Below are 26,009 nucleotides of genomic sequence, written 5' to 3'. Positions count from 1 at the left end.
TTGTCGTGGAAAAAAAAAAATCAACGGCTATAATTTGCTATTACCGTTGTACTTAAACTCCTCAAGTTGGTCTCCAAATCTCTATCTCCTTTTCGTGGATAACAAGGTGTATTCCTCTTTAGAACAAGATGCACATAATTTCAACTATATTCCTTTTTCTCACCTTTCTTTACTCATCAACAGCAACGACAACAGCTTCACTAAACACCCAGCAGCAAGTGGTTCTCTTAACAAGAGTAGTCTCGGATATTCGGTCTTATCCCACGGACTATATCAATTTTTTCGAAACAAACGATAAAATAGGTATTCCGTTCAATTTGGTAGGCGCTTTGAACCAGATAAATACTTATACGGATGATTCATATACTTCGATAATAGAGAATCTGATAGTAATGCAACAAATAGAAAATATTGCTACTCAATTGCCCTGGTATAACCAAAGAATCGCCAATGGCAATGATGTGGCTTCTTTGACTACATCTACAACTAATATAGAAACGACTAGTGATAGTGATACTACTAATGAGGCTAAGTCAAATCCAGCGTGCAAAATCGGCGTTAAGTTATTTTTCGGTGTTCTTAGTGGTATACTAGTAGTAGCACTATAGATTAGAAAAAGAGAGTGGAGAGGAGAGGAGAGAAGAGAAGAGGAACGGAAACCCTAATTTCCAATCAAGATGGTCATAGCCAATAAGAAACTTATATTGATAGTAACTCTTATTCTTCCTTTGTAAATCTTATCCGATACGATGAAGTCGTGGCCCCTTGTTTTGTAATAGACCTCATTAGACGTCCCTTAAAAAAAAAAAAAGAAAAAAACTTTAATCTTTTTAATTTGTATACCAATAAACAGATAAACTTTTACCTATTTCAAGAGAGGAGACTAAACTGGATATAAGAGGATAGGTAAATTGAAGATAATATATTTGATCCCACCAGTATTTTTATTATTTTATTTTCTATTTTTGCGTTTTATTACCAACTAGGATCATGGCAACACAGGAAAGTACGTATTAGCACAGGGGTTTGATGTTTCTATAAGGAGATTTTCGGTTTTATTTTTTTATACTAACTTATTTATTCCAAATCAAGTCAATCCATATGCACACGATAGACGTCAATCCAATACCCCAAGAAATAGGTTTGCTTGGGTAAGACGCTTAATGCAAGGTCAAAATAGAACATCTGCGTCTACAGCTACAGTTGTAGCAGCAAATAGTCGTACGACAAACTCACATCATAGACATCAACAACGGGCTTCAGGTGCAGCAAGGGTACCCAGAGATGCTCCCGTTTTTGCTGCTGCTGCTGCTGCTGCTGCTGCGACAACAACAGCAAGAGGGGGAGCACCAGTAGCACAAGGTTATCAAACAGGCGGCACAGTTGACGAGGAAGAAGAAGGGGATACAACGCTTCGATTTCAAGAGGGTGACATAGTACACCACATCTCAAATAGTCAATTACACGACGATTACTCCATGAGCGATCAAAACACAAACTTTAGTGAGGATAATATCAGTACAACTCCACTCAAGTCGATCATATCTTCACAGTCAACCAGAGATGCCTCCATATTGAGTATCGCTGATGTGAACAATGACCAAACTTCTTCATTAAATGCTGCTTTGACTGCTCAAACTTCACTAGCTCCAAGTGCTCCATCAATAAATTATACCCTTGCTCATAATTTGAATAATCCATCACCCACAGCACCCACAGCGGCAACTCCTACTCCTTCCAACTCGGGAAATACAATAACAATTGCAACAACAATTACTCAATTCAATCATCAAAACGCCCCTGAAAGAGATAGTGAATCCATTGTTACGTTGGCAAGTTCATCGAGAAGAAATAGAAGGCGCAGCATTGACACAAATTGTAGCACTGCTGGTATTCCGCCTGCATCGATTATGGAAAGATTGAGTATACAACAGACAACAGCAGCAGCCAGCAGTATTCATCAATATGCAACCAGTATAAAGACAAGCGGGGGTGGCGGTGGCAGTGGCATTGCTGCTAATGCTCCTGTTAATGTGGGAAATATTGGTGCCGGTGGAGGATACGATAGAAGCAGTTCACATTTGTCCAAGTACGATGACGATGACAACGATGAAGTATATAGTGGTTCTATGAAAAGTTATTGAATCTTTACCAGAGAACGGATAAGCGACACTATCGAGCAGAGCGAGATAGTGGAGCAACACCGACTAGCTACACTCTTTAATTTATTAAGATATGACGGCTGGCTATTAAGACATGACGACTATCTATCAAGACATGACGACTATCTATCAAGACACGACGGCTAGCTATCAAGACATGACGACTATCTATCAAGACACGACGGGTATCTATTTGCTTTGAGTATTTGCTTTCTTCTCATTTTGTTCAACAAAAGAGGGAGAACGAGTTTTAAACAACTTTGAATTGTCACCCCCAAAGAAGTTGAAGACGATGTTGATGAAGCCACACTGCTTTTGACTTTGTTAGTACATTGTTTTTTCAAACTTTACCAAGAGTTATAAAAACAATTTATAGAAAATACAAAATAGCCTGATAAACCTAGTTATCCAGAGAAATGCACATTATCTATTAAGATCTTCCACCTCTTGAGTTGCAGAGAAATGCACATTATCTATTAAGATCTTCCACCTCTTGAGTTGACTAAACTGACAAAAAAAGGGGTGCAAATATAAACATTTGATTATTTCAACTTGTGTAAATATAAACATTTGATTATTTCAATTTGTACCTTTGCTTATCTTTGTTTTTGTTATTGTTTTGGCCATTTTTATTTTTTCTGCTGTGACAGAGAAATTACCCAAACGGGCAAGTAAATAAGCTTCTTAAAATAGTCAATATAGTTAATGTCAATTATTCAATAAGTACATCTAATCTAATGAGATTGAGTTTAGAAGTCAAAAAATTGTCTATTTACTTGACGGTTTCGAGTCCCTTTTCATCTTGTATTAGATCCATATTTTAATTTTCAAGTTGTTTTGGCTCATCCTTTTTTTTTTTTGTTTTTTATAGGGAAGAGAAAAACAGGACAAAATGGGCTCCTTTGGGTATAATTTCAACTCAATAGATGGAGATCTTTACATACAAAGATTATCATCGTACATTAAGAAAAACGAAGAAGCTCTTGCCAATGGTCTACTTTGCTTCAGTAAGAATGCCAATCATAAACATGTCGCTATGATAAAACCACTGAGACTAACTTTTACTATCCATCATTTATATTTTTTGCTTGATAAACTCGACCAGTCGTCGCTTGATGTTGATGTTGGGCCATTAAATGCAAAGTTGGATATCAATCCAAATCACGAACCTACATTTATTTCCTTTATGGCCAATAATGCAAGAGGCTCAAAGCATTTTGATAGTGACACGAGGTCCATTACATCTATTAATTCCATGAGATCGATTGTTTCCAGCGCTTCTGCTTACTGGAGATCGTTTGCTATTAGCAACGACCCTAAAACAATCAAAAAGGATTTAAAGTATCTATACTCGTCATTTACAAAGATCCCCTGTTTGATATTAACGCCAAAGACTAAAGTGAATAGCATTGTTGGATATGAGGAGTATCCATGTGATACTTCGGTGCCTATAAAGATTTTCAAAAATTTACAAGTATTAGAATTAGTTGAGTATGAGCCAAACGAGATATTTGGATGGCATATTTTGAGTGAGCAACTACGAATATTGATTATCAAACAGTGCAAAGTTACTGATTTAGCTGAGATTTTGTTTTCTTTTGTTTTAGAGGATGAAAACGGGAGATCAAATGACGATAATAATAATAATAATAATAACAATAATGATACCACTACTACTACCAGCAAGAAAAGAGATTTATGCTATACTTATTCTTCAACAGGAGCAGGCTCCCTAACAACACTTGAAGAAGATAAAAGCTACAATACGTTATCCGAAAAGAAATGGTCAGTATTGAAACAATTAACCGTATCAGAAACTTCAATAAGTCGAATTCCTAGATACATTTTTAAGCCATTAGTGAATTTAGTTAAACTCAATTTATCTAAGAACTTGCTAGAGGAGATACCTCCAGGATTGGACCAATTAGTAAGTGTGAAATATCTAAACTTTGCCGATAATTTCATTGTAGATCTAAAGAATTTGCCAAACAACCTTACCCATTTGTTGACATTAAACTTGAATAATAACAAGCTAATCAATTTGGAAGGTTTGGAAAATATCCCTTCGTTGGAAAAAATCGATTTGAGGAGAAATAATCTTTCAGATATAGAAGCACTTAAGCCGGTAGTGATGTTATTTAAAAAGGATCCAGTTAAACTAAACAATATTTACTTATCCACAAACAAACTAAACAAGAACTACCGGATCCAGTTGTTCAATTTGTTCAATGGCGTCAAGTACAAAAACACAATCAAAATTGATGATTCTCGACCTGGTTACTTTGAAAAAGCAATGCTTTTAGATCAAGAAGGCGCATCTAAATGTTTGCAGGAATTCTTCCATGGTCACAAGAGAAACAATTCAGCACTGACTTTGACGAATGAGGAGGAGGCGACTTCAAATGCAACGTTGGTATCCAATAGTCCAGTTTCCAAACAAGAAGAAAATATTGCTACCTTGCGAGACCTTCAACTAGACTCCAATTCACCGGGTAGTCCAAGTCCATCAACTACACAGCGTAAGCAATCATCAACATTGAAAAAGCCAAAAAAATTCGAACTTTCGCAAACAAAGCTATCCGCAATACCCTTATCCTTGTTATCCCAACCAAGCTCTCCGTTATATGCAAATCACAATATCTCCAACAAATGCGACTTATCACCAGCTTCTCTCAAGCCAAGCGTGCATCTCAATTCTTCAAATAGCTCGCTATATAATCAAGCTTCTACAGTAAAGAGATCAACCACGCTAGTGGATTTCGAAATACACACAGCAGCTACAAATATAGTCACCCCAGTGCAGGTCACTGCTAGAATGAGTACATAAAACTCCATCCCATCTGCTTCATAGCGCTATTGCACCACCATTGCACCACAACTACACCGCCATTGCACCACCATTGCAGCACAACTACACCGCCATTGCACCGCCATTGCAACACAACTATACCGCCATTGCACCACCATTTGTATTTTTTTTGGAATTTTTTTTTCTTGCTTCATTTTTATATTCACATTTTTGGTTGCCAAAAATTCTCTATACAGAAACTCTCTTCATCATTCTAACATTTCAAATAGACAACTACTATAATGTATCTAGTGAATGTAATACTTGTAATACTATTGGTTACTTATGCATCTTCGGAAAATAACATAAGTTTCACTATAAGGTCAGATTTCGCCCCCTCACCTAGATTGAATGGTAACGCTGACAGTAGGGGTTTTTTACACAAAAGATCACGTCATGCGGAGACGCCCTTGTTTGTAGTTGAAGACGGAGTTCAAGACCAATACCTTTCACAAGCATACTATCCTTGTCGTATGTTGTAAAAAGAAAAATAATCAAAAAAAACCAAACCATAGCAAACGCTTTTATATTAAAAACCTTCAAGCTTTCTTTGACTAACATTCTATTCCTCCCCCCCCCTTATTTATTTTGGGGGGTTTTTGTTTTTTTTCTTCCTTCTTATTTTAGCACTTGGCGGTAGAATTGAAAATGTTTGGCAGGAGGCATATGTCAAAGCTCGCAAGATTGTCGAGAAAATGTCAATTACCGAGAAAGTGAACCTTACAACAGGTACAGGTTGGGGATCCGGTCCTTGCGTTGGGAATACAGGTTCTGTACCCAGATTAGGTATTCCAAATTTATGTTTGCAAGATGGACCAAACGGCGTTAGATTTACCGATTTTGTTACTCACTTCCCCTGTGGCTTAGCGACTGCTGCAACTTTTAACAAAGGCTTAACTTACCTCCGCGGCAAAGCAATTGGCAAGGAGCACAGGAAAAAAGGAGTCCATGTTGCATTGGGTCCCGTGATTGGCCCTATTGGTTTGAAAGCACAAGGTGGCCGCAATTGGGAGAGTTTTGGTAGCGATCCTTACTTACAAGGTGTATGTGGAGCATCAACAGTAGAAGGTATGCAAGCAGAAGGAGTTGTTGCTCTGGTTCGACATTTGATAGCAAATGAACAAGAACATTTCCGTCAAGTTGGTGAATGGGATGAGAATGGTTGGGATAAATTGCAATGTTCTATCAGCTCTAATGTTGGCGATCGAGCGATGCATGAGGTTTATCTTTGGCCTTTTGCTAATGTTGTACGTGCTGGCGTAGGGAGTGTAATGTGTGCTTATAATCAAGTCAATAACACTAATTGTTGCGAAAATTCATATTTGATCAATTATCTATTAAAAGAAGAATTAGCTTTCCAAGGTTTCGTTGTAAGTGATTGGGGTGCGCAACACACTGGAGTGAATTCTGCCTTGGCTGGATTGGATATGACTATGCCGGGAGAGGTATTTGATGATTGGCTAACTGGGAAGTCGTTTTGGGGTGCACTATTAACAAGAGCAGTTTATAATCATACAGTGAGCCAAGAAAGACTTAATGATATGTGTATTCGAATCTTGGCTCCATTCTTTGCAATTGAAGGTGTTAAATTACCCACAGAGGAAGATATTCCTAATTTTAGCTCGTGGACTCATCATACTTATGGACAAGAGCTTCCTTATCAACATTATGGTCCTATAATACAAAAAAATTGGCATATTGATGCAAGATCGGAATTCAGTGATAACACGGCATTAACAGTTGCAAGAGAGTCAATAATTTTGTTGAAGAATACCGATCATCATTTGCCCATTGATAAGTCTGACGGAGTTCGGAGAATCTTTATTGCAGGAAAAGGAGCTGGACCTGACCCCAATGGTTGTAATTGTAAAGATCAAAGATGTGTTGATGGGGTATTGACAAGTGGATGGGGTTCAGCTGCGGTGAATAATCCAACGGTAATTTATCCCTACGAAGCTATTAGTCAAAAAGCAAGAGATCGAGGTATAGTTGTTGATTATACGGCCAATAACTGGGATTTGGAGAATGCGGGCGACTTGGCCGATTATGCTGATATTTCAATTGTTTTTGTTAATACCTTCTCAGGAGAAGGTTATATCTACATTGATAACAATTATGGAGATAGACAAAACTTGTCATTATGGCATAACGGAGATGAGTTGATTGAGAAAGTGGCCGATAGCTGCCACAAGACTGTTGTTGTTATTACCTCTACAGGTCCAGTCAATATGGAGAAGTGGATTGAACATGAAAACGTTGTTGCTGTTTTATTCGCAGCGCCCTTGGGTCAGTTTGTTGGACAGGCCATAGCTGATGTTTTATTTGGAGACACGAACCCTTCAGGTAAGTTACCATTTACCATTGCTAGAAAAAAGCAGCATTATGTTCCCATCATTGATGACTTGGGGGGCGAAACACATCCTCAGGATAACTTTGATCGTGATATCTACTTGGACTATCGATTTTTTGACAAGCATAATATTAAACCCAGGTATGAATTTGGATTTGGATTATCCTATACAACTTTTAAAGTTACAAATCTTAGAATCACCGAAATCAATCCCCCCTCAGAATATTTGCCGTATCCCCTGGACTATCTACCGATAACCAAGATGGTTGAAGATGATGTCTGTGATCCTGAAGATGCTTTATTCCCCCATGACGAGTTTGATCCTGCACCAGGCTATATTTACCCATTCCTTTACAATGATAATATCTTCTCTGTTGATGATGACGATACTTATGAATACCCTCATGGCTATGATCCGGATCAGAGTACATGTCCGCCATTAAATTCGGGTGGTTTAGGCGGTAATCCAGCATTATGGGAAATTCTATATGAGGTAAGTGCCGAAGTTAAGAATGAAGGTAAAGTAAAAGGCGGTTATGTTTGTCAGTTGTACATTGAGTTACCCAGCACTATATTGCCCTCACCCCCTAAGGTGCTCAGAGGATTTGAGAAAGTATTTTTAGAACCAGGTAAACTGACCAAGATATATTTCAATTTATTGCATAGAGATTTAAGTGTTTGGGACCCAGAGTCACAGCAATGGATTATACAAACGGGTACATACAAAATATACTTAGCTTCAAGTAGCAGGAAAGTTGAACTTTGTGGAGAAATTGATATTGGATGTTGAAAATGAAATAATTGCTTTTAGGTGGTAAAAGGTGGCTAGCTGCTAGATATTCTTTCTTTTTTTGTGTAATTAATACAATATATCAATTTTGAGGATGAGAAAAGAGAAAAGCGCCTACCAATTTCAGGAGATCTCCATGCATCGTATAGAACAGCTTTCAAAAATACTCATATAATTACAATTTATTACGTTACTATTTTTATTCCTATAGTTAAGTTGTGTAGCCACACTCTGAGTATATGGAGTTTACACACACTATTGTAAAAAGGGCAATGATGATATTAATGTCAATACCTTTTTCACCACTAAGGTATTGAGCTATTTTTCAAGAAAAAAAAAAAGAAAAAAAGACACCAGCATGAGCTCACTAATATGAGAGTTTACCAGTAGAGGCTGTGTTATTTTCTCAAAACAATAAAAACAAAGGTCTTACTTCAAAGATAATTGTGTTCCACTGTAGTATATACTTTCATACCAACTCAAAAAAAGAGTGAACTTCCAATTTGCCAACGTGGATTTCGTACTGTAGACAATCTTACAAGATCATTGATTACAAGTCAAAGACATATTTGGTAATTTGCGCATTTCTTACTTTACAAGAAAAAAAAAACGGTTTTTCTCTTGGCTTCCATGACATATTTTCTTAACAAAAGACAACGTGTTTGGATACTGAATAAAGCAAAAGATCAGTTGTAGGAATTCAAAAAAAATTAAGTTATGGGAAAAGATAGGAAAAGATAAGGGGAGGGGAGAAAGGGGAGAAAGGGGAGAAAGGGGAAAGATTCTTGGAAAGGCACAGGTATGGTGGAGGAGGGGACCCGATTGTTGAAGAGGCACAAATTTTTTTTTTATTATTATAAATTACAAGTGATATAGATTATCTAGCATGGAGTAAGACTTATCCGGTTTAAAAAAATATTGAAGTATCATAATTACAAGGGCGGTAATATTTTAAAAGAAATAATGCATATTCTGTTGTTGCGAGTACATATACGGATAAATCTGATACATATATATTTCTTTTTCTTCTTAGAAAACGCATCCTTGGTCATTTTGGTGCCTTCTATATAAGTTTTTAATTTTTACAATGCTTTTTTAGGTATTTATTCCAACAATATGTGGCGGGGAAGAAAATGCCTTTTTTCACTAATGTTTTTAATATAGCATCATCTCTCTATTTCTATTTGGTAAAAATACTACATATGGCATTTTCGGAAAAAAAAAAAAAGATGTTTTTTTTTTGCTCATCCAATCAATTTGCGGGGTGCTGATGTGTGGAAACAAAGAAATCGGAGAAAGAATTGTTTGTGTTGCAAAAGACATCATACATATTCATGAGTATTAATTGGTGAAATTGATAATGCGTCCAAACCCGGGCACGGAGCTAGATTTAACTCTATTTGTAAAAAATTTATGGAGATGGCAGTTCATGTTACTTCACGAGGATTGAAGCTTAAAACTAAAGTTTGCTCTCTTTTCTAAAATAAAATCTCTTATCAGGAAAACTTAGTACATTTAAGCCTGTTTAAAAAAAAAAATCAACACTATTTTGATGCATGTTTGACACCATGTTCTAGCTAATTTAATGACTTCAGTTTTCCCAATGATTGCAATAGAAAAGGGGCAGGGAGGGGGGAGGTTATAGGAAGACTGAATCAATCCAGAGATAAAAAGGAAAAGGTTGGGTTAAAGATCGAGATTTGGATCTGACAGATAAAGTCAGATCTTTAAGCCAAAATAATTAAAGCCATAAAGCTGTGATATTACAATTGAGTTTTGTATTACTTTGATATTTTGCAGCAATAGGAAAAAAGAAATAAAGAAAAAGAAATTTAAGCTACTTGGAGAAAAATCGTTCCTATTTTTTCCGAAAGCCTCTATCTAATGTGTTTAAATCACTGATAAACATTTCGTTATCAGCAATCCGTGACGATTGGCCAGGGGTTATAAAAGGACTAAAACTTACTTTTACACATTTATTCACAGTCATTTATTGATTCCATCATGTAGATAGAGTTAATTAACCACACTTCGTGCCCCTTGTTTAAAAAACAGTTTTTTTTATTTCTTTTTCTCACATATATTGATATCAACAAGTTGCACCCAAATCTCATTACTTTATGATAGCAAAAACCAAACAACAGTAGCTACAAGCAAGTGGAGAAGACAACCTGTATCCTCTTATGAAAAACAATATTTCGAAAACCAATTTACTTTCATGTTTTCTTACCAAGGTTTTTCCCAAAGAAAGGAAAAACCTGAAAGGTATGGAGCATTTTTTTGGCCATATAAAACGCAGTATCCAACTCATTACCTGTTTTTTTCTTGGCATATAAAGCGCAATATCCAGCTTTTTATCTTATTCCTTATCCTTTGTAGATACTTATTCAAAGAAACATTTATTTTCTGTACTTTTGCGCTTTCATGGGCCATGAAGATGAAAACGTTCAGGGGAATGTTCACCCTCCACTCAAACCATCTACTCTTCCAAGTAGACTTTGTTATTCTTATGAAAAAATTTGAATTGCTTAGTATCTTAGGTCTTTGATACTTTCTTTAACCACATGGAAGCAAGGGTAAACACAAAAAACAAACCTTTTCCAACTGATAGATTTGATAATTACTGTTGTGGCAACTATCCGCCATGTGTCGTTTCCTGGCACATGGTATTGGTCACAAGGGATCAGCTTTTAACTCCGGCAAATGTTCCCAAAAGCCTCAATAGTGACTATTATTAAAGTAAAAAAAAAAAAAAAGGTATTTGATAATCTAAAAGACTATAATTTCATAAATCGTCTATTGTATCTGAGTTCAATTAGTAAGAGTTTATTGTCTATTGTATCTAGCTGCAAGTTTCTTTTCCGTTTGTTTTATCTTTTGCATATTCTATTGTTTTATGTAGAAAATCATAGAATCCACAAAACTGCAAAAACTTGGATTTTTTTTTTTTTAAAAAAAAAAGGCTCCTTTCCTTCTTTTTCAAGTGATTTTGGTGTCTAAACTGTACAGCCTCCGGGAAAGAAAGCTTGAAAGAAATAGGTGTATCAGTAAGAGCTCAACAATGAAACTATTTTAGAAGAACTTTATTGTAATGTAATTCTTATCTAAATGACTGTAAAAGCTAGTAGCATCCCTGATTCTTTTTCTTATAAGAATAGAACAATCTTGACAATCTTTGGGGCTTATTGAACTTTCTCTATTCAAAGATAAAAGTGATAAGTTGAAAGAGCCACCAAAGAATAAAAAATGAAGCAACTGACGACTCCTTTTGAGCCCCCATACTTTAACAAACATGTCGGGTTCCTGGAAAAAAACGATGTAGTAATCAACCAAAGCACAGTGCCTCAAACACCTTCTGAAAGTATAAATACAGCTGTTGAAAATCATACAGTAGAAGCCAGGGATTTGGCAGAAAGATTAGGTGATGCTCATTTCAATGAATTACCAACTCCACAAATTATAGCCATTTTACTAACTTTATCGTTGGCCAACTTTGTGAGCTTTGCTGATCAAACAGGTATAACCGTGGGATTAAGTAGTATTGCTAAAGATTTAGATGCACAACAAACAATTAACTGGGCTGGTTCTGCTTCGTTGTTGGCAAACACAGTATGTCAAGTTTTATTCGGAAGATTTTCGGATATTTTTGGTAGAAAGAATGTCATTATGGTATGCCTTTTGATATTGTGCATTGGTGATGTTGCTTGTTCAGTTGCTAGAAATGGAGTTGAGTTCTATGTGTTTAGAGCTTTAGCCGGTATTGGAAACGGTGGTGTTTCATCGTTGAGTATGGTTATATTGAGCGATATCGTTTCGTTAAAAGATAGGGGCAAATATGTTGGAATTTTAGGATCGAGTGTTGGCATTGGTAATGCAGTAGGACCATTTATCATGTCGGGATTTATAAAGCAGTCCAGTTGGAGAAGCTACTATTATTTTCTAGCGCCACTTTCCTTCTGCGTCAATATTGTCTTGTTCTTTTCATTGAAGAGTAACAAAACATTGAGTTCTGTCATTTCGAAAAAGGAAAAGATTATGAGCATCGATTACCTTGGATTGTTGACCTCTACTATAGGTCTAACCTTGATCTTAGTGCCATTGAATGGCGGCGGCTCAACGTATGCATGGAACAGTCCCATTGTTATTTCATTATTCACAGTAGGTGGTGTTTTCATGTTAATATTCTTTGCTGTCGAGGTCAAAGTTGCCAAGCTACCTATGATTCCAATGCGATTGTTCAAAAATATCACCTTGTGTTTGGTCTATACAGCAACTTTTTGTTTTGGTGCAGCTTATTTCAGTTTTATTTACTACCTACCATACTACTTTCAAATTGTAAAGGGCAAAGACGAAATGCAAACTTCAGTGTTTGTCTTACCCTTAGTGTTGTGCCAAGCAGGATTATCAGCTGTAGGTGGACAAATAATCACAATTACTGGCCATTATTTTTGGGTTATTATAACCGGCTACAGTCTTTGGCTCTTAGCATGTTGTCTCTTATTGTTGTGGACCCCTTCATTACCCGATGGAATAAACATTTTGATTTTGTTAATCATGGGATGCGGCGTGGGATTCTCCTTCCAGCCATCAATGGTTGCTGTACAAGCCAATTGCAAAAAAGCTGAGCGAGCAGTTGCAATATCAACCAGAAATGTGATAAGGTCATTAGGAGGTTGTGTTGGTATTGCTATTGGCTCAACGATTGTAAGCAACTCAGTTCTCGGCTCACTCAAAAAGGCAAGTTTACAATCCTTTTCATCTTCACTATCAAAAGAAACAATTGAATATATGAGGAATCACATTTACCAAAAGCCTGATACTTCACTTTTCACATTGACAGAAACAAAAGAAATTCGCGAAATTTACACACACGCATTAAAAAACTACTATTACTTTTTAATTCCGTTGATGGCTATCGCTGTGATAACAAATATTTTTGTTAAAGATAATGGATTGAAAAGTATTGATGAACCAGCACAACCACATAAAAAGGCTGATCTTGAATCAACTTCAAGTTCAATGACACTAAAGAGTTAATTTACTTTATTATTATGTATATATATATATATATATTGGTTAGTAGATGTATTGATAGAAATCAAATGCAATTCAAGTGATACCAGTAGAGCTGGTGATTACAAACAATTGTTTCTTTCTCCTTGGTTGGTTGTTTTCTTTCATTTCATGTAAAAAATTATCTCAATGTAAAAAAGAAAGTTTCAAAAAGCGAATGTCGTGAAAATGAACTTTTGCGACATTGAAAAACGCGCGTCGAACCAGAAGAAAAAAAAAAAAAAAAAAGAACCGTGTGTGTTTTGTTTTTGTTCAGCGGCTAGTAGGTGACAAACTTTGATTGATTAGAAGTGGGACTCTGCATTTAGGTAAGGATGTCGGAGTTGCTCAATAGGTATAAGGAGTCTAGAAGAGACACTGTGACTGATGATTATTTTGTTACGCGAAATAATGCTTCGCTCTACCCGCGTTTATCACGTTTGAAAAAAAATGATGAACTATTACACAATCATCGAAACTCATTTGAACTCAAGCTGACGAGAACGTCGCCGAGTCGTGGCGGTATTGGCAGTGGCGACGTAAGGAATCATAGAGGAGGAGGTATAGGCGGTGGCGACGTAAGGAATTATAGAGGAGGAGGTATAGGTGGTGGTGGTGGTGATACTAGTTTTGCATCTCGAATGAGCAGATATGAAGAACTCAACAATAAAGACTTCTCCAGCAAGTATACAGATAAAAACACCGCAAGCTTGCATCTACTGGGACTGAAAGAATCAAGAAGATCCAGAATGTATGACGACTCGCCCATAAAGACGTTAAATGAGTCACTTCGAAAAACTCGACCAAGTAACGTATCATTGAATAGGATTCTTGGATCCTCTGATCTGTTAATTAACGGTCGTTATAAAGTTTCAAAACCAACAAACTCGAAACACACAAATAAAAAAAATGGGTTCATATCCAGGATTTTCAACTACCTAACAGCTAATGATGATGATGATGATGAAAACGATGATGATGATGATGATGATAATGAGTATGAGTATGTTGCTGATGTCGCTGGTGAATACGGAGAAGAGGAGAAACAGAACAAAGGAGAAGCAAAAAGGGGGTTTGCAGAGAGGGGAGTGAAGTTCAGAGATGGGAAAAGGCTGTATAATAAAGAATACGATGAAGTCGACGAGGCCATAGCACTTAGAAAAGAAACCGAACGACAATCGACAATTGCTCAGCTAAGAGAAGTACAAAAGGAACACCGCAAACTCTCAGCACAATTGATAAATGAACAACGAGAAAATAAACGGTTGGTGAGGGAACGTGAAAGAATTGAAGAACAACTTAGTTTGAGAACTAATCACTATGAAAAAAGAATCAATATGTTGGAGAATGAGTTGTTTGAGAAAAACGTTGAGTTGGATAAACTGGTTTCTCAGGGAGAAGTTCAACGCAAAGCGGATATTAACAGGTTGGAAAGGGAACATGAAGAAACCATATTGAGTTTGCAAAAGGAACACCAGAAGGAGCTCCATCGATTAGATGAGGCGCACCAGGAAACTGTTAGAATTCTCCAACAAGAAAATACCGAGCTTGAAGAAAAGAACCGTGAATTGGACGAAAAGCTTTTCAATACCAACTTTGAATTGCAGCAAGTGAAAAAGGAACTCGCGACACAAACTCAGAGAAGTAATGCAATTCAAGTAGAGGTATCACTACGAGATAGATTGAGGCAAGCAAGATTGACGGAATCGGAAATAAATCATTATTATGCGAAATCGAGTCGAATTGAGCACGAGATTGCAAAGCTAGCAGATAAGGTGCATACTACTCCCAAAGGAAAGGACTATGCAAAGACTGCGTCACATATTGAAGAGACCCTAGCGTCATTGGAAAATATAGTGGAGACACTTGACTTTGAAGAACTCGAGAATATTGAGACTTATTACAATAGTGCTCAAGAATTTTTGACTACAAGTGTATCCGAGTGTGAATCTTTGATTCAAGGGTTGTCAACTAATAATAATAACAACACCAATCCCAAGAAAAACTATTTTCGTTTGTTAAATGAATATTACAGTTTGAAAAGATTGAATGAGTTGCTGTTCAAATTACTTTATGTTAAAGAACTTTTACAAGAGTGCAAAATCTTGAAAGAATTTAGCGATACTGACATTGACATTAGAGAGATATATAAGCGAGTAAAAGTAGAGTCATTTTAAATCAATACCAAAACCCTTGTACTATATAATCCACAATAATATATATATATATATATATTGACCATATTTGGACAAATTATTGCGAGGCGCGTGCGTTTGGTAGCGTTTTTGATTGAACTTTTCTTTAACGCGTTTTCAGTTTCTGGAACTCTTGAGGGTCTATACATGTTCACCAAATGATTACCCAGAGAAAACCGACATTGCCTATAAAGCTACAGCCTTCAAATCTTCGACCGATTGTGTTTAGAACTCTTACGAAAAAGCATGGTCTCAACATCAATTCTGAAGCGTTAGCTGTGTTGACAGACATTATTGGTCAAAAGTTTGGCTTTGCTTGGAAGAGTACCCAGTCGCAACAATTTCTAGAGGAGATTGCGAAATATTGGAAGTTGGAAGATAGAGGGATATTTATTGATAGTAATGGGCTTAAGCATGTAATAAAGGATATATACCGAAAAGAAGATGCAATCAATATGCAAAAGGCTACTAGATCAGACACGATAGTTGATGATGATGATAATAATAGTAATTCTATAGAAGATGAGGTAGAGATCCAATGGGAGGACTATTTCAAGTTTATCTCACCCAATGAACAGCCGCCCAGTAGATTTGATAAAACTCGAAAGCAGTTTATCGTGAGTATACGCAAGGAGAAATTGCCGATTTTAGCGAGTTTGAGCTTGAATGCAAGGGCATGTGTCGAGTCAAAGAACAACCAGTATCATTTGATAATGGACCGATTGTCAAGAAACGAAAACTTTCAAAAATCATCCATGACGAGTATATCAAACTTGAGCGCTCTTGCCAAAGATGGAGTAATATTGCACAATGAAATTACGTTGATTAAGAACATGCTAGGAAGAGATGGTCAAAAATTTTTGTTATTTGGTCTATTATCCAAAAACTCTAGCGGCGAGTTCATCTTGGAAGATTCGACTGACCATATTGAGTTGAATCTTTCACAAGCTTTGAAAAATCAAAGTTCGTTTTATTGTGCAGGAATGTTTATTTTGGTAGAGGGTATATACTCGGCCTCTGGTGGGAAATCGAATCAAAATCAGGATTATATGGGCGGTTGCTTCTATGTGAGTAATATTGCTAATCCACCAGCAGAGAGACGGGATAAAAGCTTGGAAGCCTATGGTCTTGTTGATTTTTTGGGAGTTCACCGACACGTGGTTCCATTCAATGGAGACAAAACAGTGAAAATTCCTAAACAGTACAAAAAAAAATTGGTTCAGATTGAGAAGTCATTATCAAACCATAAGCTCATATTTTTAGGAAGCGATTTGCATTTTGATTCACCTAGGGTAATAGAAGGATTGAGAAAATTTTTGCATAAATTGGAAAATTCAATTATAGAGGATGAGGGTGGTAGCGAGTCAATGACGCCATTGGCCTTGGTTCTTTCTGGCCCATTTTCATCCAAACCGTTAGCATCAAGCAACACTTCGGTGACAGGGGTAACTAACTCTGAAATGTTCAAGAGCAACTTTGATCAATTTACAAACTTGTTGGGCACATTTCCTAACGTTGTACATACCTGCAAAATTGTACTTGTGCCCGGAGAAAACGATCCTTGGCAGTCAACACACTCGCTTGGCTCATTTCGTTTTAACGCCCTTCCGCAAGCGTCAATTCCTAGAGTATTTGTAAATAGACTTGAAAAGCTTTTACCTAGAGGTAATTTGATTCTTGCATGGAACCCAACTCGAATAAACTATCTTTCACAAGAGATTGTGATTTTCAAAGACAATTTAATGAATCGGTTCAAAAGAAATGATTTATTGTTGCCACATGATTTGGAAATGGAGAAAGACCCTATTGAGGAAATGGGGGATAAAGAGAGAATTGATCAATTGATTCAGCGTAAGGACGAGCATATTAGTAACAAAATCAAACAAGCAAGAAAATTAGTAAAAGCATTGTTAGATCAAGGAACGCTACAACCGTTTGAAAATAGCTTAAGGAGTATCAATTTGCAGTACGATTATAGTTTGAGAATTGAACCATCGCCTAATGTTATAATTTTGAACGACGCCAGTTTTGATAATTTCGAGGTTACTTACCAAGGTTGCAAAGTCGTCAACTTAACAAAAGCTGTGGCCGAAGGCGCTAGAAAGTTTAATTACTTGGAATACTATCCCAGCTTTAAGAAATTCGAGTTCAAGAACTTGTATTTTTGAAAAGGATAGATATATATATATATAAATGAACGAAGACTTCTTCTGTCAAAGTGCATGGTAGCTCTTCCTTTCAACGCGTAACTCAAATTTTCTTTACTCATTTGTCGACTTGTTCTTCAATACCCCATACCTTATACATACATACATACATACATACATACATACACGTTACATAATGGCATTGGGATCAGCCTCGGACTCCTTTGAAAATGTATTTATAAAGGATAAGCATATAAACTTTATCATTGAACAAGAATCGAATCGATCGTATGAGTACTGGCTAAGCGAACATCTACGAATGAATGGACTATACTGGGGAGTAACTGCATTGATTACAATGAAGAGCCTCAATGACAAAACACTAGCTCAAAAGGATGTCATAGATTATATACTTAGCTGTTGGGACGAAAAATCAGGGGCGTTTGGGGCATTTCCTAAACATGATGCTCATATTCTATCTACATTATCAGCATTGCAAATCTTGAAAATATACAATAATGATCTTAGTATGCTTACAAGTGAACAAAAGGCCAAATTAACCAAATTTATAAAGGGGCTTCAATTGCCAAATGGGAGTTTTCAGGGAGACAGTTTCGGTGAAGTAGACACAAGATTCACGTATACCGCAATATCTGCATTAGCATTGCTTGATGAATTAACACCAAGTATCTGTAAATCTGCATCGGAATTTGTAATGAAGTGCTATAATTTCGATGGTGGCTTTGGGTTAGTTCCCGGGTCAGAATCTCATGCGGCACAGGCATTCGTCTGTGTTGGAGCACTTGCAATAATGGAAAAGTTGAACTTGCTAGAAGACGTTAAAGTATCCAGCTGGTTGAGTGAAAGACAGGTATTACCTTCAGGAGGTTTTAATGGAAGACCCGAAAAGTTGCCCGATGTGTGTTACAGTTGGTGGGTTTTGTCTACATTGTCTATATTGCAGAAGAAGCATTGGGTTGATTTGAGTAAATTGGAAACGTTTATATTAAGTTGTCAAGATTATGAGAAAGGCGGGATTAGTGATCGTCCAGATAATCAAACAGATATTTACCATACTTGTTTTGGAATTTGTGGGTTGAGCTTAATTGATTATGAGAAATATGGGTTTGAGGAGATAGATCCAGTATATTGCATGCCAACGAGAGTCACAAAGAAGTTTACTAAATGGAAGAATACCAACCAGGAGCAAACAAAGTGAGAAAAAGAGGAAAAAGCCATCAAATGCAAAATGTACGGTGGTTATTATCTTCCTGCTCCCTCCCCCCCCCCCTCCTTCTCCTCCCTTCAATGACTAGTCGACAATTTCTCTACATTGTAATGTAAACGACAAAGAACACTTTATATCCAGCCTCTTGGATTTGGCTTGTTTTCCTTTCGGCTTTAAATCTCTCGGCCTTTCTATGTTAAAAAGTGTTGGTTACGAACTTCTGAAACTCTTCCATGTTGTAGGTGGGGTTAGGAGCACATGCCACTGGTAATTATAAACAGAGTAAATCAAAGTACAATTGCGCGATCTTGCATATCCATCAACACCTGATCTTCAATAATTATTGGAATTTTTTTTTTTTTTTTTTTAATAGTAGCGTTAGTTTATCACTCATTAAAGTGGGGTTTCTCGCTTTCTATTGGTCGCATTATTGTTTTTCTAATCGATAGTGTAATTCGAAAGAAAACGGAGTCATAACCATCCTTACCAATCCGAAAATTCTTGCTACCCTTATCCGAGCCAACATCTCTTTCTCTCTTTCCACCGATTCAGTTTTAACGCATATATTAATTCCTCTTGCGTGACTGCAACTATGTCTATATAGCTGTAGTTGCTACATCGTTAAGTTAAAAGTATATCTTTTTTAAGCAAAAGATGTCATTAGTTAGCTGTATCATGTAAAGAGCACAAAATTCGGGAGAGAAGGGGAAGATGACCGAACAATAGAGAGAGCATGAATCAACACATTCTCTGTTGAAACAAATTACTACATTTAGTCAATAGCGAAGATAATTGGTTCATGCAATGTAGTACGAGTAGAACACCAAGTACACAAAATCAACAAAAATTCACAAGAATAGCCATTTGTGAATAAAGCATTATGTGAAAAAGCTGTATGGTTGAAAAATATAAAAAAAAAATATGATTATTGAAATTAAGCTCAGAGAGAAGCTTGGCTTGTTTTTGTGTAGGCCGCTCAATGAAGGTGAGGTGAAGGGGAAAGAGTATGGATTAAAGATGCCATATTTTAAAGTACACGAGTGTTGATAAATTGGCTTTATTCTGTTGAGGCATAATACCCAACTCTTTAGGCCCAAGAGAAAGAATACGCGAATTTTTTGGTAGCTGGCTTAGCAACGATTCTTGGCCCAATAAAAGTTGCAGGTACTTATTTAAAACTCTACGACATATATATATGCATAGTAGATTTGTGCATCTGTGTATTTGTGTGTGAGTTGGGGGCGGGAGTTACTAGCCTTTTACCAGAGGTATCAACTTGACTTTAGTAATCAAGGTGCGACACTAGGGAGTGAAGTGAGCTAGTGGAGTAGTATGTAGTGTCCCTCAGGCCTATGTTGTATGTAGTGTCCCCTCAGGCCGATGTTGTATGTAGTGTCCCCTCAGGCCGATGTTGCTAGTCGTTGCCTCTCAAAGAGCCCTTATAGCGTCATTCCAGTGTCGGTGGCAGCTAGTGTGCTACACTATCTCGCTCTGCTCGATAGTGTAGAGTAACCGCCAACAAGCAAGAAAAACCGAGTGGGTTTGAGAAGCACCGCTATATACATATATATATATATATATATATATGTCAATGAATAAGTAAGACTGAGCTCTTTAATACTACATAACAGGAGTTTTAATTGACAAGATTAGTTCAACAAAAAATCAATATTGTGTTGACTTTTCTTTTCTTCATCAGCAACGATTCCATTTTCACCATCGCCTGACCTGGGTGAGTATTGGTGCGAGCTTGTTGAATCCATACTATTTCTAGATTGCAACAGCGGCAGAGTGTATTTTGGAGTTGATATTGTTGATGCAGGTTGAATAGACGATGACAACGTTGGCGGTGACGATGATGATGATGATCCTTTGACTGCATTGTATATGCGCCTCCATCTGAATTGGCAAGCATTTGGTGTTCGATCTTGAAAAAAAGTAGAGATATTTCTCCAGCCCAAATTTTGCACCTCTTTCAACTCTCTTAGTAATCTATCTTCTTTTGCAGACCAAGTCGTAGATTGTTTTGATTTTCGTCTTGAAGGTGCTGAAATGGGTTTTGCATAATTATTTGAAGAGTGATAATATGCTTGAGGAAAATTTGCAGACGTGATTGTTTGCTGTGATTGTGGTATATATGGTTGTGGTTGGGGTTGCCATGGCTGCTGCTGCTGCGGCGGCGGCTGTATTTGCTGGAATGTGAATTGCGCATTTGGATGCGTTTGAACATAGTAGTTATATTGAGGTTGTAGATTATCTTGATATTGCGCTGACTGTAAAGGTGTTTGTGGTATGTGTGTCAATGGATGAGCTTGTGGTGGAGGGAGTATGGAATAAAATTGCATCGGTTTTAAATGTCTATAATTGAGCGAGCCCTCAGAAATCAGTACCGGTAGCTGTTGCTGTTGCTTTTGCTGTAGCTTGAGGGGTAACAAAGGGCTTGAGGTCAACTGATGCTGTGCAAAAGTGTTAGTATCATGTTGGGGGTGTGTACAATGGTGATAGGAGTCGTCGCCAACATATCGATTGGATTCATATGAATTTGAAGTGTTAATAGTGAAATCAGGATTACTTGCCAATATAACCGTCGATACCGCCTCATTTTGCTTTTGCTCACTCTTGAGAAATGGGAATGCTTGATACTGCAGATTCTGTGATTGTACACACTGGTTGGATTGAAATGAATTTGGGGTTTGAATAGACGAGGACGCAAAATCTGAGTGTTCCTTTATGCCGATTATATTCTGTTTTGTCATCAAACCATTATTCCAAATGGACAAAAAAAAGCTGCAAAATTCTTAACAAGGTGAAAAAGAAAAGCTAAAGTTCTTTGAGGGTTATGCTGTGTGGATGTAACAAAGCCTGAATGAATAACAGGTGAGGAGGGCGGAGAAGGGGAAGAAGAAGAAGAAGAAGAAGAACTTTCAAAGATGAGTGAAGCGAATGACTGGTATAAAGAAAAACTTATATCCAAATTTTTGATTCAGAACGGAGCAACAGCTGTTTCACCGTAAATCATCGACCTTGAACCGAGAATTGTAAGTAAAAGAAAAGAAAAAAAAATTTTCCAAAGGATAAGGCGGTCTTTTTTTGTGGAGTACATGTAAATATATATATGTATATAAACAACAATGAATTTCAATGCTGATATTGCAAAACTCAAACAAACGTACTCTAAATTCTTTTGAATTCTTTACAGATACTTTCTTTGATTAAAGTAATAACACACCATTCTCTGTTATGAGTTTGGGGGGCCACGCATGTAAAGTGGTTAATGTAAAATTCGTATGGAAAATAATAATTAGAGATCTGCTAAAACTGAAAAAATATAAATTAAAAATAAAAAATAAAAAATAAAAATGAAAATAGAAGTAAAGAAAAAGGTGTAGAGTACACAAAATGTTAAAAAGCTGCAGGACTTTTCAATTCATGCAGCCAAGTTTATTCCAATTAAGAGGCTTTTATTTTCCTCTACTAGCTAAAGAACATCTAAGGAAAAAAGATTTTTTTTTGTTAATAGAAGAGGGAAGTAAGGGATAGTTTGAGGATGGGTTTTTTTTTACTAGAGACTAATGCACTTAATTTATATTAAACTTCTCCTTTTTTGGGCTAAAATCCTTCCGCGCGCCCCTTGCTTTTCTCCCTCCCTCTGCCTCTTTCTTTTACCTACCCCGCTAAACTATCTCCAAGCTGGCTCTGAGCCGTCACTGAGACATCTCTGAAGTACACTCCAATGATTATTCCTTCATTAATATTTTAGGAAAATGAAAATTACGACCCTTGTTACTGTATCATGGTAATACTAGTAACAAATATTTTTAGCCATTACCTAATTATTACTATTTTTTTCTCCTATAAATTTTTGTAATTGAACCTATACAAAACAAGGAAACCTTTCTACGCTTTTCAGATAAGCAGACTTTCTATAACGAGTAGAGGTTTCCGTGGAAGATTTAAGAAATCGTTTTCAATGATATATATTGGTAAAGGTGTGTGTACCGCCACATCTGAGATTTGACAGTTTTTTTTTTTGTTTTTTTTTTTTATTTTTTTTTTTACTTTTGTGTTGTTTTTTTATTTTTCAGCAAAGTGACAAAAAAAAAATTCTTTCAAACCATAAAGTATTCGACTACTGGAAAATGGACCGTTAAAAATGACGGTATAGTTTCTAGCTTATCAATATACTGAATTGCTTGATTTCATAAAATCTTCTTTCTAGTCCAGTTTTTTTTTTTCCTTCTTTAGTTTGACCTTTTTTTTTCATCTTGTGATAAATAGGTAAATTAATTGTCTTTTTCTCTTTCAACAATCTATTGTACAAACTATATTGTTTGAACAAAATGTCTCACTGTCAAAGAGTGATTTTATAGAAAGCACACGCATAATTAGTAACTGAAAGTATATGCTTTAAAAAGATATAGTACAAACTATGAACCTGCCTTACCTAAAAAATGCGCTTTTTTCAGTCAAATGCTGTGTCATCTTTTCACTTTACTCTGCGCATTTGAAATTTGCACAAGTCTTATGTGTTGCAATCCCATTTGTCAAAAAATTTTGGTATTGTTTCCTCTGCTATGATAATCGGAATAAACTATTCAGAGCCAAAGAAAAAAAAAAAAAAAAAAAAAAAAAAAAAAGGCTTTTGAACAATTGCAATAAAATCTGTGTGTCTCAGCTTGCAAAATAAATGAAAACCAGTTTAACATGTTACTTCTCTAGGTGATGCCTGTTTCTCTATGTGGCCGATTCATATATTAGGCCATATACTTGAAGCTGATTTTGGCTTTTTTTTTTTTTTTTTTTTTTTTTTTTTTTTTGTTCTTTGTTTACTCCATATTAATGTGCAACCAATTTTCATTTCCTACGGTTGAAATAATCAGAATCTTCCCATTCAAACATGCAGAGACATTTTCTACCATTGCATATGAATTCAATTCAGTCATGAATACTTTATGCTCTTTTAATAAATATAGGTATGATTTTTTTTTCTTTTGCATTTTTTTTTAATTTGCTGTTTTTGTCTTTTTTTTTTTTCTTTTTTAAACTTAAGCGCCACTGGAACCAAACTTCTTAGCCCAGTCTTCATGCTCGTGAAGTCCTTCTTTTGAAACACTTGGTCGGATGTATTTTAAACTATTTTTGAAATCCTCTAAATTGATAGGTCTTATCTGATCCGTCGGTGTTGACAACAATTTATCGCCCAATGATCTTAAGGGCCCCATTGCTGAATCTTTAGCCAATGCAGTCATATCACTGCCACTAAATCCCTCTGTCAATTTCATCAACTCTTCATAGTCTTTTTCGGATAAAGTGTTTTTTTGATGTTGCAACAATTTGACAACTTGTGTTTTTCTAGCCTCGGCCTCAGGCAAAGGAATGTACTGTCGTCTAACAAACCTTCTCCTTGCTGCTTCATCAATTGACCATGGCAAATTAGTAGCCCCCAAGATTAAAACGCGAGACACATCTTCATGTGAGCGTCCTGCTGCAGCGCTAGATAACTCTGACCACTGAACAAGAAACTCATTTTTAATCCTTCTAGTACTTTCAACTTCTCCTTCTGTTCTCGAACTAAGTAAAGAATCAATCTCATCCATAAATACAATCGACGGGGCAAGCTTTCTCGCTAGTAAAAACAACGCCTTGACTAGTTTTTCCGATTCTCCTAAATATTTAGAGGTTAACGATGATGAGCTAATGCTGAAAAATGTGGATTTCGACTCCGTAGCAACAGCTCTCGCCAACATAGTTTTGCCGGTACCTGGAGGTCCAAACAACAACATGCCTCTCGTTGGTTCTCTTAGCCCTTTGAATAAATCGGGCCTTAAAAAGGGGTACACAACTGCTTCTTTCAAAGAGTTTTTGGCACCTTCCAATCCAACTATATCATCCCAGTAAACTTCATCCCCATGTACAACAATGTCATTTAGTATTTGTTTTGCTGCTGTAGGATCTATGCCTTTGATAGATGCAATCAATGCATCCTGCGTTTTTTCAATTGTCTTGGCAGAGCAATTCCAAGTTGGCTCGGCCTCATCATCATCGTATCCACTAAGTAAATCATCCATTGTAGGACTATTGGGAATATCGTCACCTTCTTGTTTTTTAGCCGTTGCTGCCACTACTTTTCTTACAGGTCCGTTACCATCAAAATTACTATTGCCATTTATTGATGTTTCCTTCAAAGTAACTGGCTTGCTTTTTGTTGGCGGCGCTTTCACGTAGTTATAAGTAATATTTGATTTTGGTTTCGTTGGATGCGAATGACTCGTTGCTTGTTTTTTCAGTTGTTGCATTAATTTTTGCAAGTTCAAAGGTTTGGGTTTATTGTAAACATACGTTTTTGTGGTTTTTGCAGGTACATCGGACGTACTCTTGGAAATGTGCTCTAATTTGGAAACCAGTAATCCATTTGGTTTTATTACGCGCAGCGGCGGGCTTTCATTTATAGGTTTTATCGTCAAATCATCTACTGATCTCGATAGTTTATTTGAGCTCTTTTGTGTTTTTTTAATATCGTCCAAATCGATCAAGTTGGATGCTTCAATTGATTTCTCAGACAAGCCTGAAGATGTTCTTGAATATGTTCTTTCCCAATTACTACTACTATTGCTACCATTATTCCCGTTTATGTTATAAGTATCCTGATCAAAATCTGCAAAATAACTAGTTATATCGCCGCCAATTCTAGACGATACAGATGTGGAAGATATCTGTGGTCGCAGCCAAGAAACACTTGCTGCTTGAGATGCTTGTTGCACGGATTTGGGTTTTAACTTTATAGCTGGGACTTTTGTATTGGAAAGGCTATTACCATTCGTCAGAGGTCGTAACGACTTTATCATCGGCCGCTGGTTGCTGCTGCTGCTGCTCATGCTTGTTTGTGTATCGCGCAATTGAAAAGCTCATGAAATATCCCCTTGCGGAAAAAAAAAATTGTTTGCTTGGTACCAAGGGTGTTGTTTCTCTTCTCCCTCCTCTTTATCTTTAAGCTCTCTCTCTTTCTCTTTCTCTTTCTCTCTCTCTCTCTCTCTCTCTCTCTCTTTCTCTCTTTTACACCCTTAATTCCACCTTGATGTCTTTTTTCTCTCCTTCTAAGAAAAATTTCTTATTTCGGTGAAACATCCATACATACACATTAGCTATCATCTTTATCATTGCTCAGAGAAAAATACGAAAAAATTAATAAAACTTGCGACACTAACCTATTCACACTATCGAGCAGAGCGAGATAGTG

At 36.6% G+C, this 26,009-nt stretch overlaps 7 protein-coding genes across 7 annotated transcripts; 5 read left to right on the top strand and 2 right to left on the bottom strand. All coding sequences in view use genetic code 12, as the record gives it.

Moving 5' to 3' along the window:
- Positions 1 to 392: 392 nt before the first annotated feature.
- Positions 393 to 8,150, top strand: BGL22 (Bgl22p; the record flags this gene model as incomplete). The annotated part of the gene is made up of 4 exons (XM_049323441.1): positions 393 to 557; positions 1,008 to 2,124; positions 3,089 to 4,681; positions 5,638 to 8,150. The coding sequence occupies 4 exons, from the start codon at positions 393 to 395 to the stop codon at positions 8,148 to 8,150; spliced, it is 5,388 nt and encodes a 1,795-aa protein (XP_049182678.1).
- A 3,246-nt stretch (positions 8,151 to 11,396) lies between these two features.
- On the top strand, positions 11,397 to 13,187 carry KGF56_000224 (uncharacterized protein; the record flags this gene model as incomplete). The annotated part of the gene is made up of 1 exon (XM_049323430.1): positions 11,397 to 13,187. The coding sequence occupies one exon, from the start codon at positions 11,397 to 11,399 to the stop codon at positions 13,185 to 13,187; it is 1,791 nt and encodes a 596-aa protein (XP_049182677.1).
- A 350-nt stretch (positions 13,188 to 13,537) lies between these two features.
- KGF56_000223 (uncharacterized protein) lies at positions 13,538 to 15,379 on the top strand (the record flags this gene model as incomplete). Its single annotated transcript, XM_049323419.1, has 1 exon — positions 13,538 to 15,379. The coding sequence occupies one exon, from the start codon at positions 13,538 to 13,540 to the stop codon at positions 15,377 to 15,379; it is 1,842 nt and encodes a 613-aa protein (XP_049182676.1).
- A 176-nt stretch (positions 15,380 to 15,555) lies between these two features.
- On the top strand, positions 15,556 to 17,565 carry DPB2 (DNA polymerase epsilon noncatalytic subunit; the record flags this gene model as incomplete). Its single annotated transcript, XM_049323408.1, has 1 exon — positions 15,556 to 17,565. The coding sequence occupies one exon, from the start codon at positions 15,556 to 15,558 to the stop codon at positions 17,563 to 17,565; it is 2,010 nt and encodes a 669-aa protein (XP_049182675.1).
- A 175-nt stretch (positions 17,566 to 17,740) lies between these two features.
- BET2 (Rab geranylgeranyltransferase) lies at positions 17,741 to 18,763 on the top strand (the record flags this gene model as incomplete). The annotated part of the gene is made up of 1 exon (XM_049323397.1): positions 17,741 to 18,763. One exon carries the CDS (start codon positions 17,741 to 17,743, stop codon positions 18,761 to 18,763), a length of 1,023 nt encoding a protein of 340 aa, XP_049182674.1.
- Positions 18,764 to 20,421: 1,658 nt separating this feature from the next.
- On the bottom strand, positions 20,422 to 21,528 carry KGF56_000220 (SANT/Myb-like DNA-binding domain-containing protein; the record flags this gene model as incomplete). The annotated part of the gene is made up of 1 exon (XM_049323386.1): positions 20,422 to 21,528. The coding sequence occupies one exon, from the start codon at positions 21,526 to 21,528 to the stop codon at positions 20,422 to 20,424; it is 1,107 nt and encodes a 368-aa protein (XP_049182673.1).
- Positions 21,529 to 23,817: 2,289 nt separating this feature from the next.
- Positions 23,818 to 25,617, bottom strand: YTA6 (putative AAA family ATPase; the record flags this gene model as incomplete). The annotated part of the gene is made up of 1 exon (XM_049323374.1): positions 23,818 to 25,617. One exon carries the CDS (start codon positions 25,615 to 25,617, stop codon positions 23,818 to 23,820), a length of 1,800 nt encoding a protein of 599 aa, XP_049182672.1.
- Positions 25,618 to 26,009: the final 392 nt, after the last annotated feature.

This window comes from Candida oxycetoniae (assembly GCF_023343755.2).
Source record: "Candida oxycetoniae strain CBS 10844 chromosome Unknown scaffold8, whole genome shotgun sequence".
Lineage (NCBI taxonomy): Eukaryota > Fungi > Ascomycota > Pichiomycetes > Serinales > Debaryomycetaceae > Lodderomyces > Lodderomyces oxycetoniae.
Note: the sequence above shows the minus strand (reverse complement) of the source record. Positions and strands in the feature narration are given on the sequence as shown.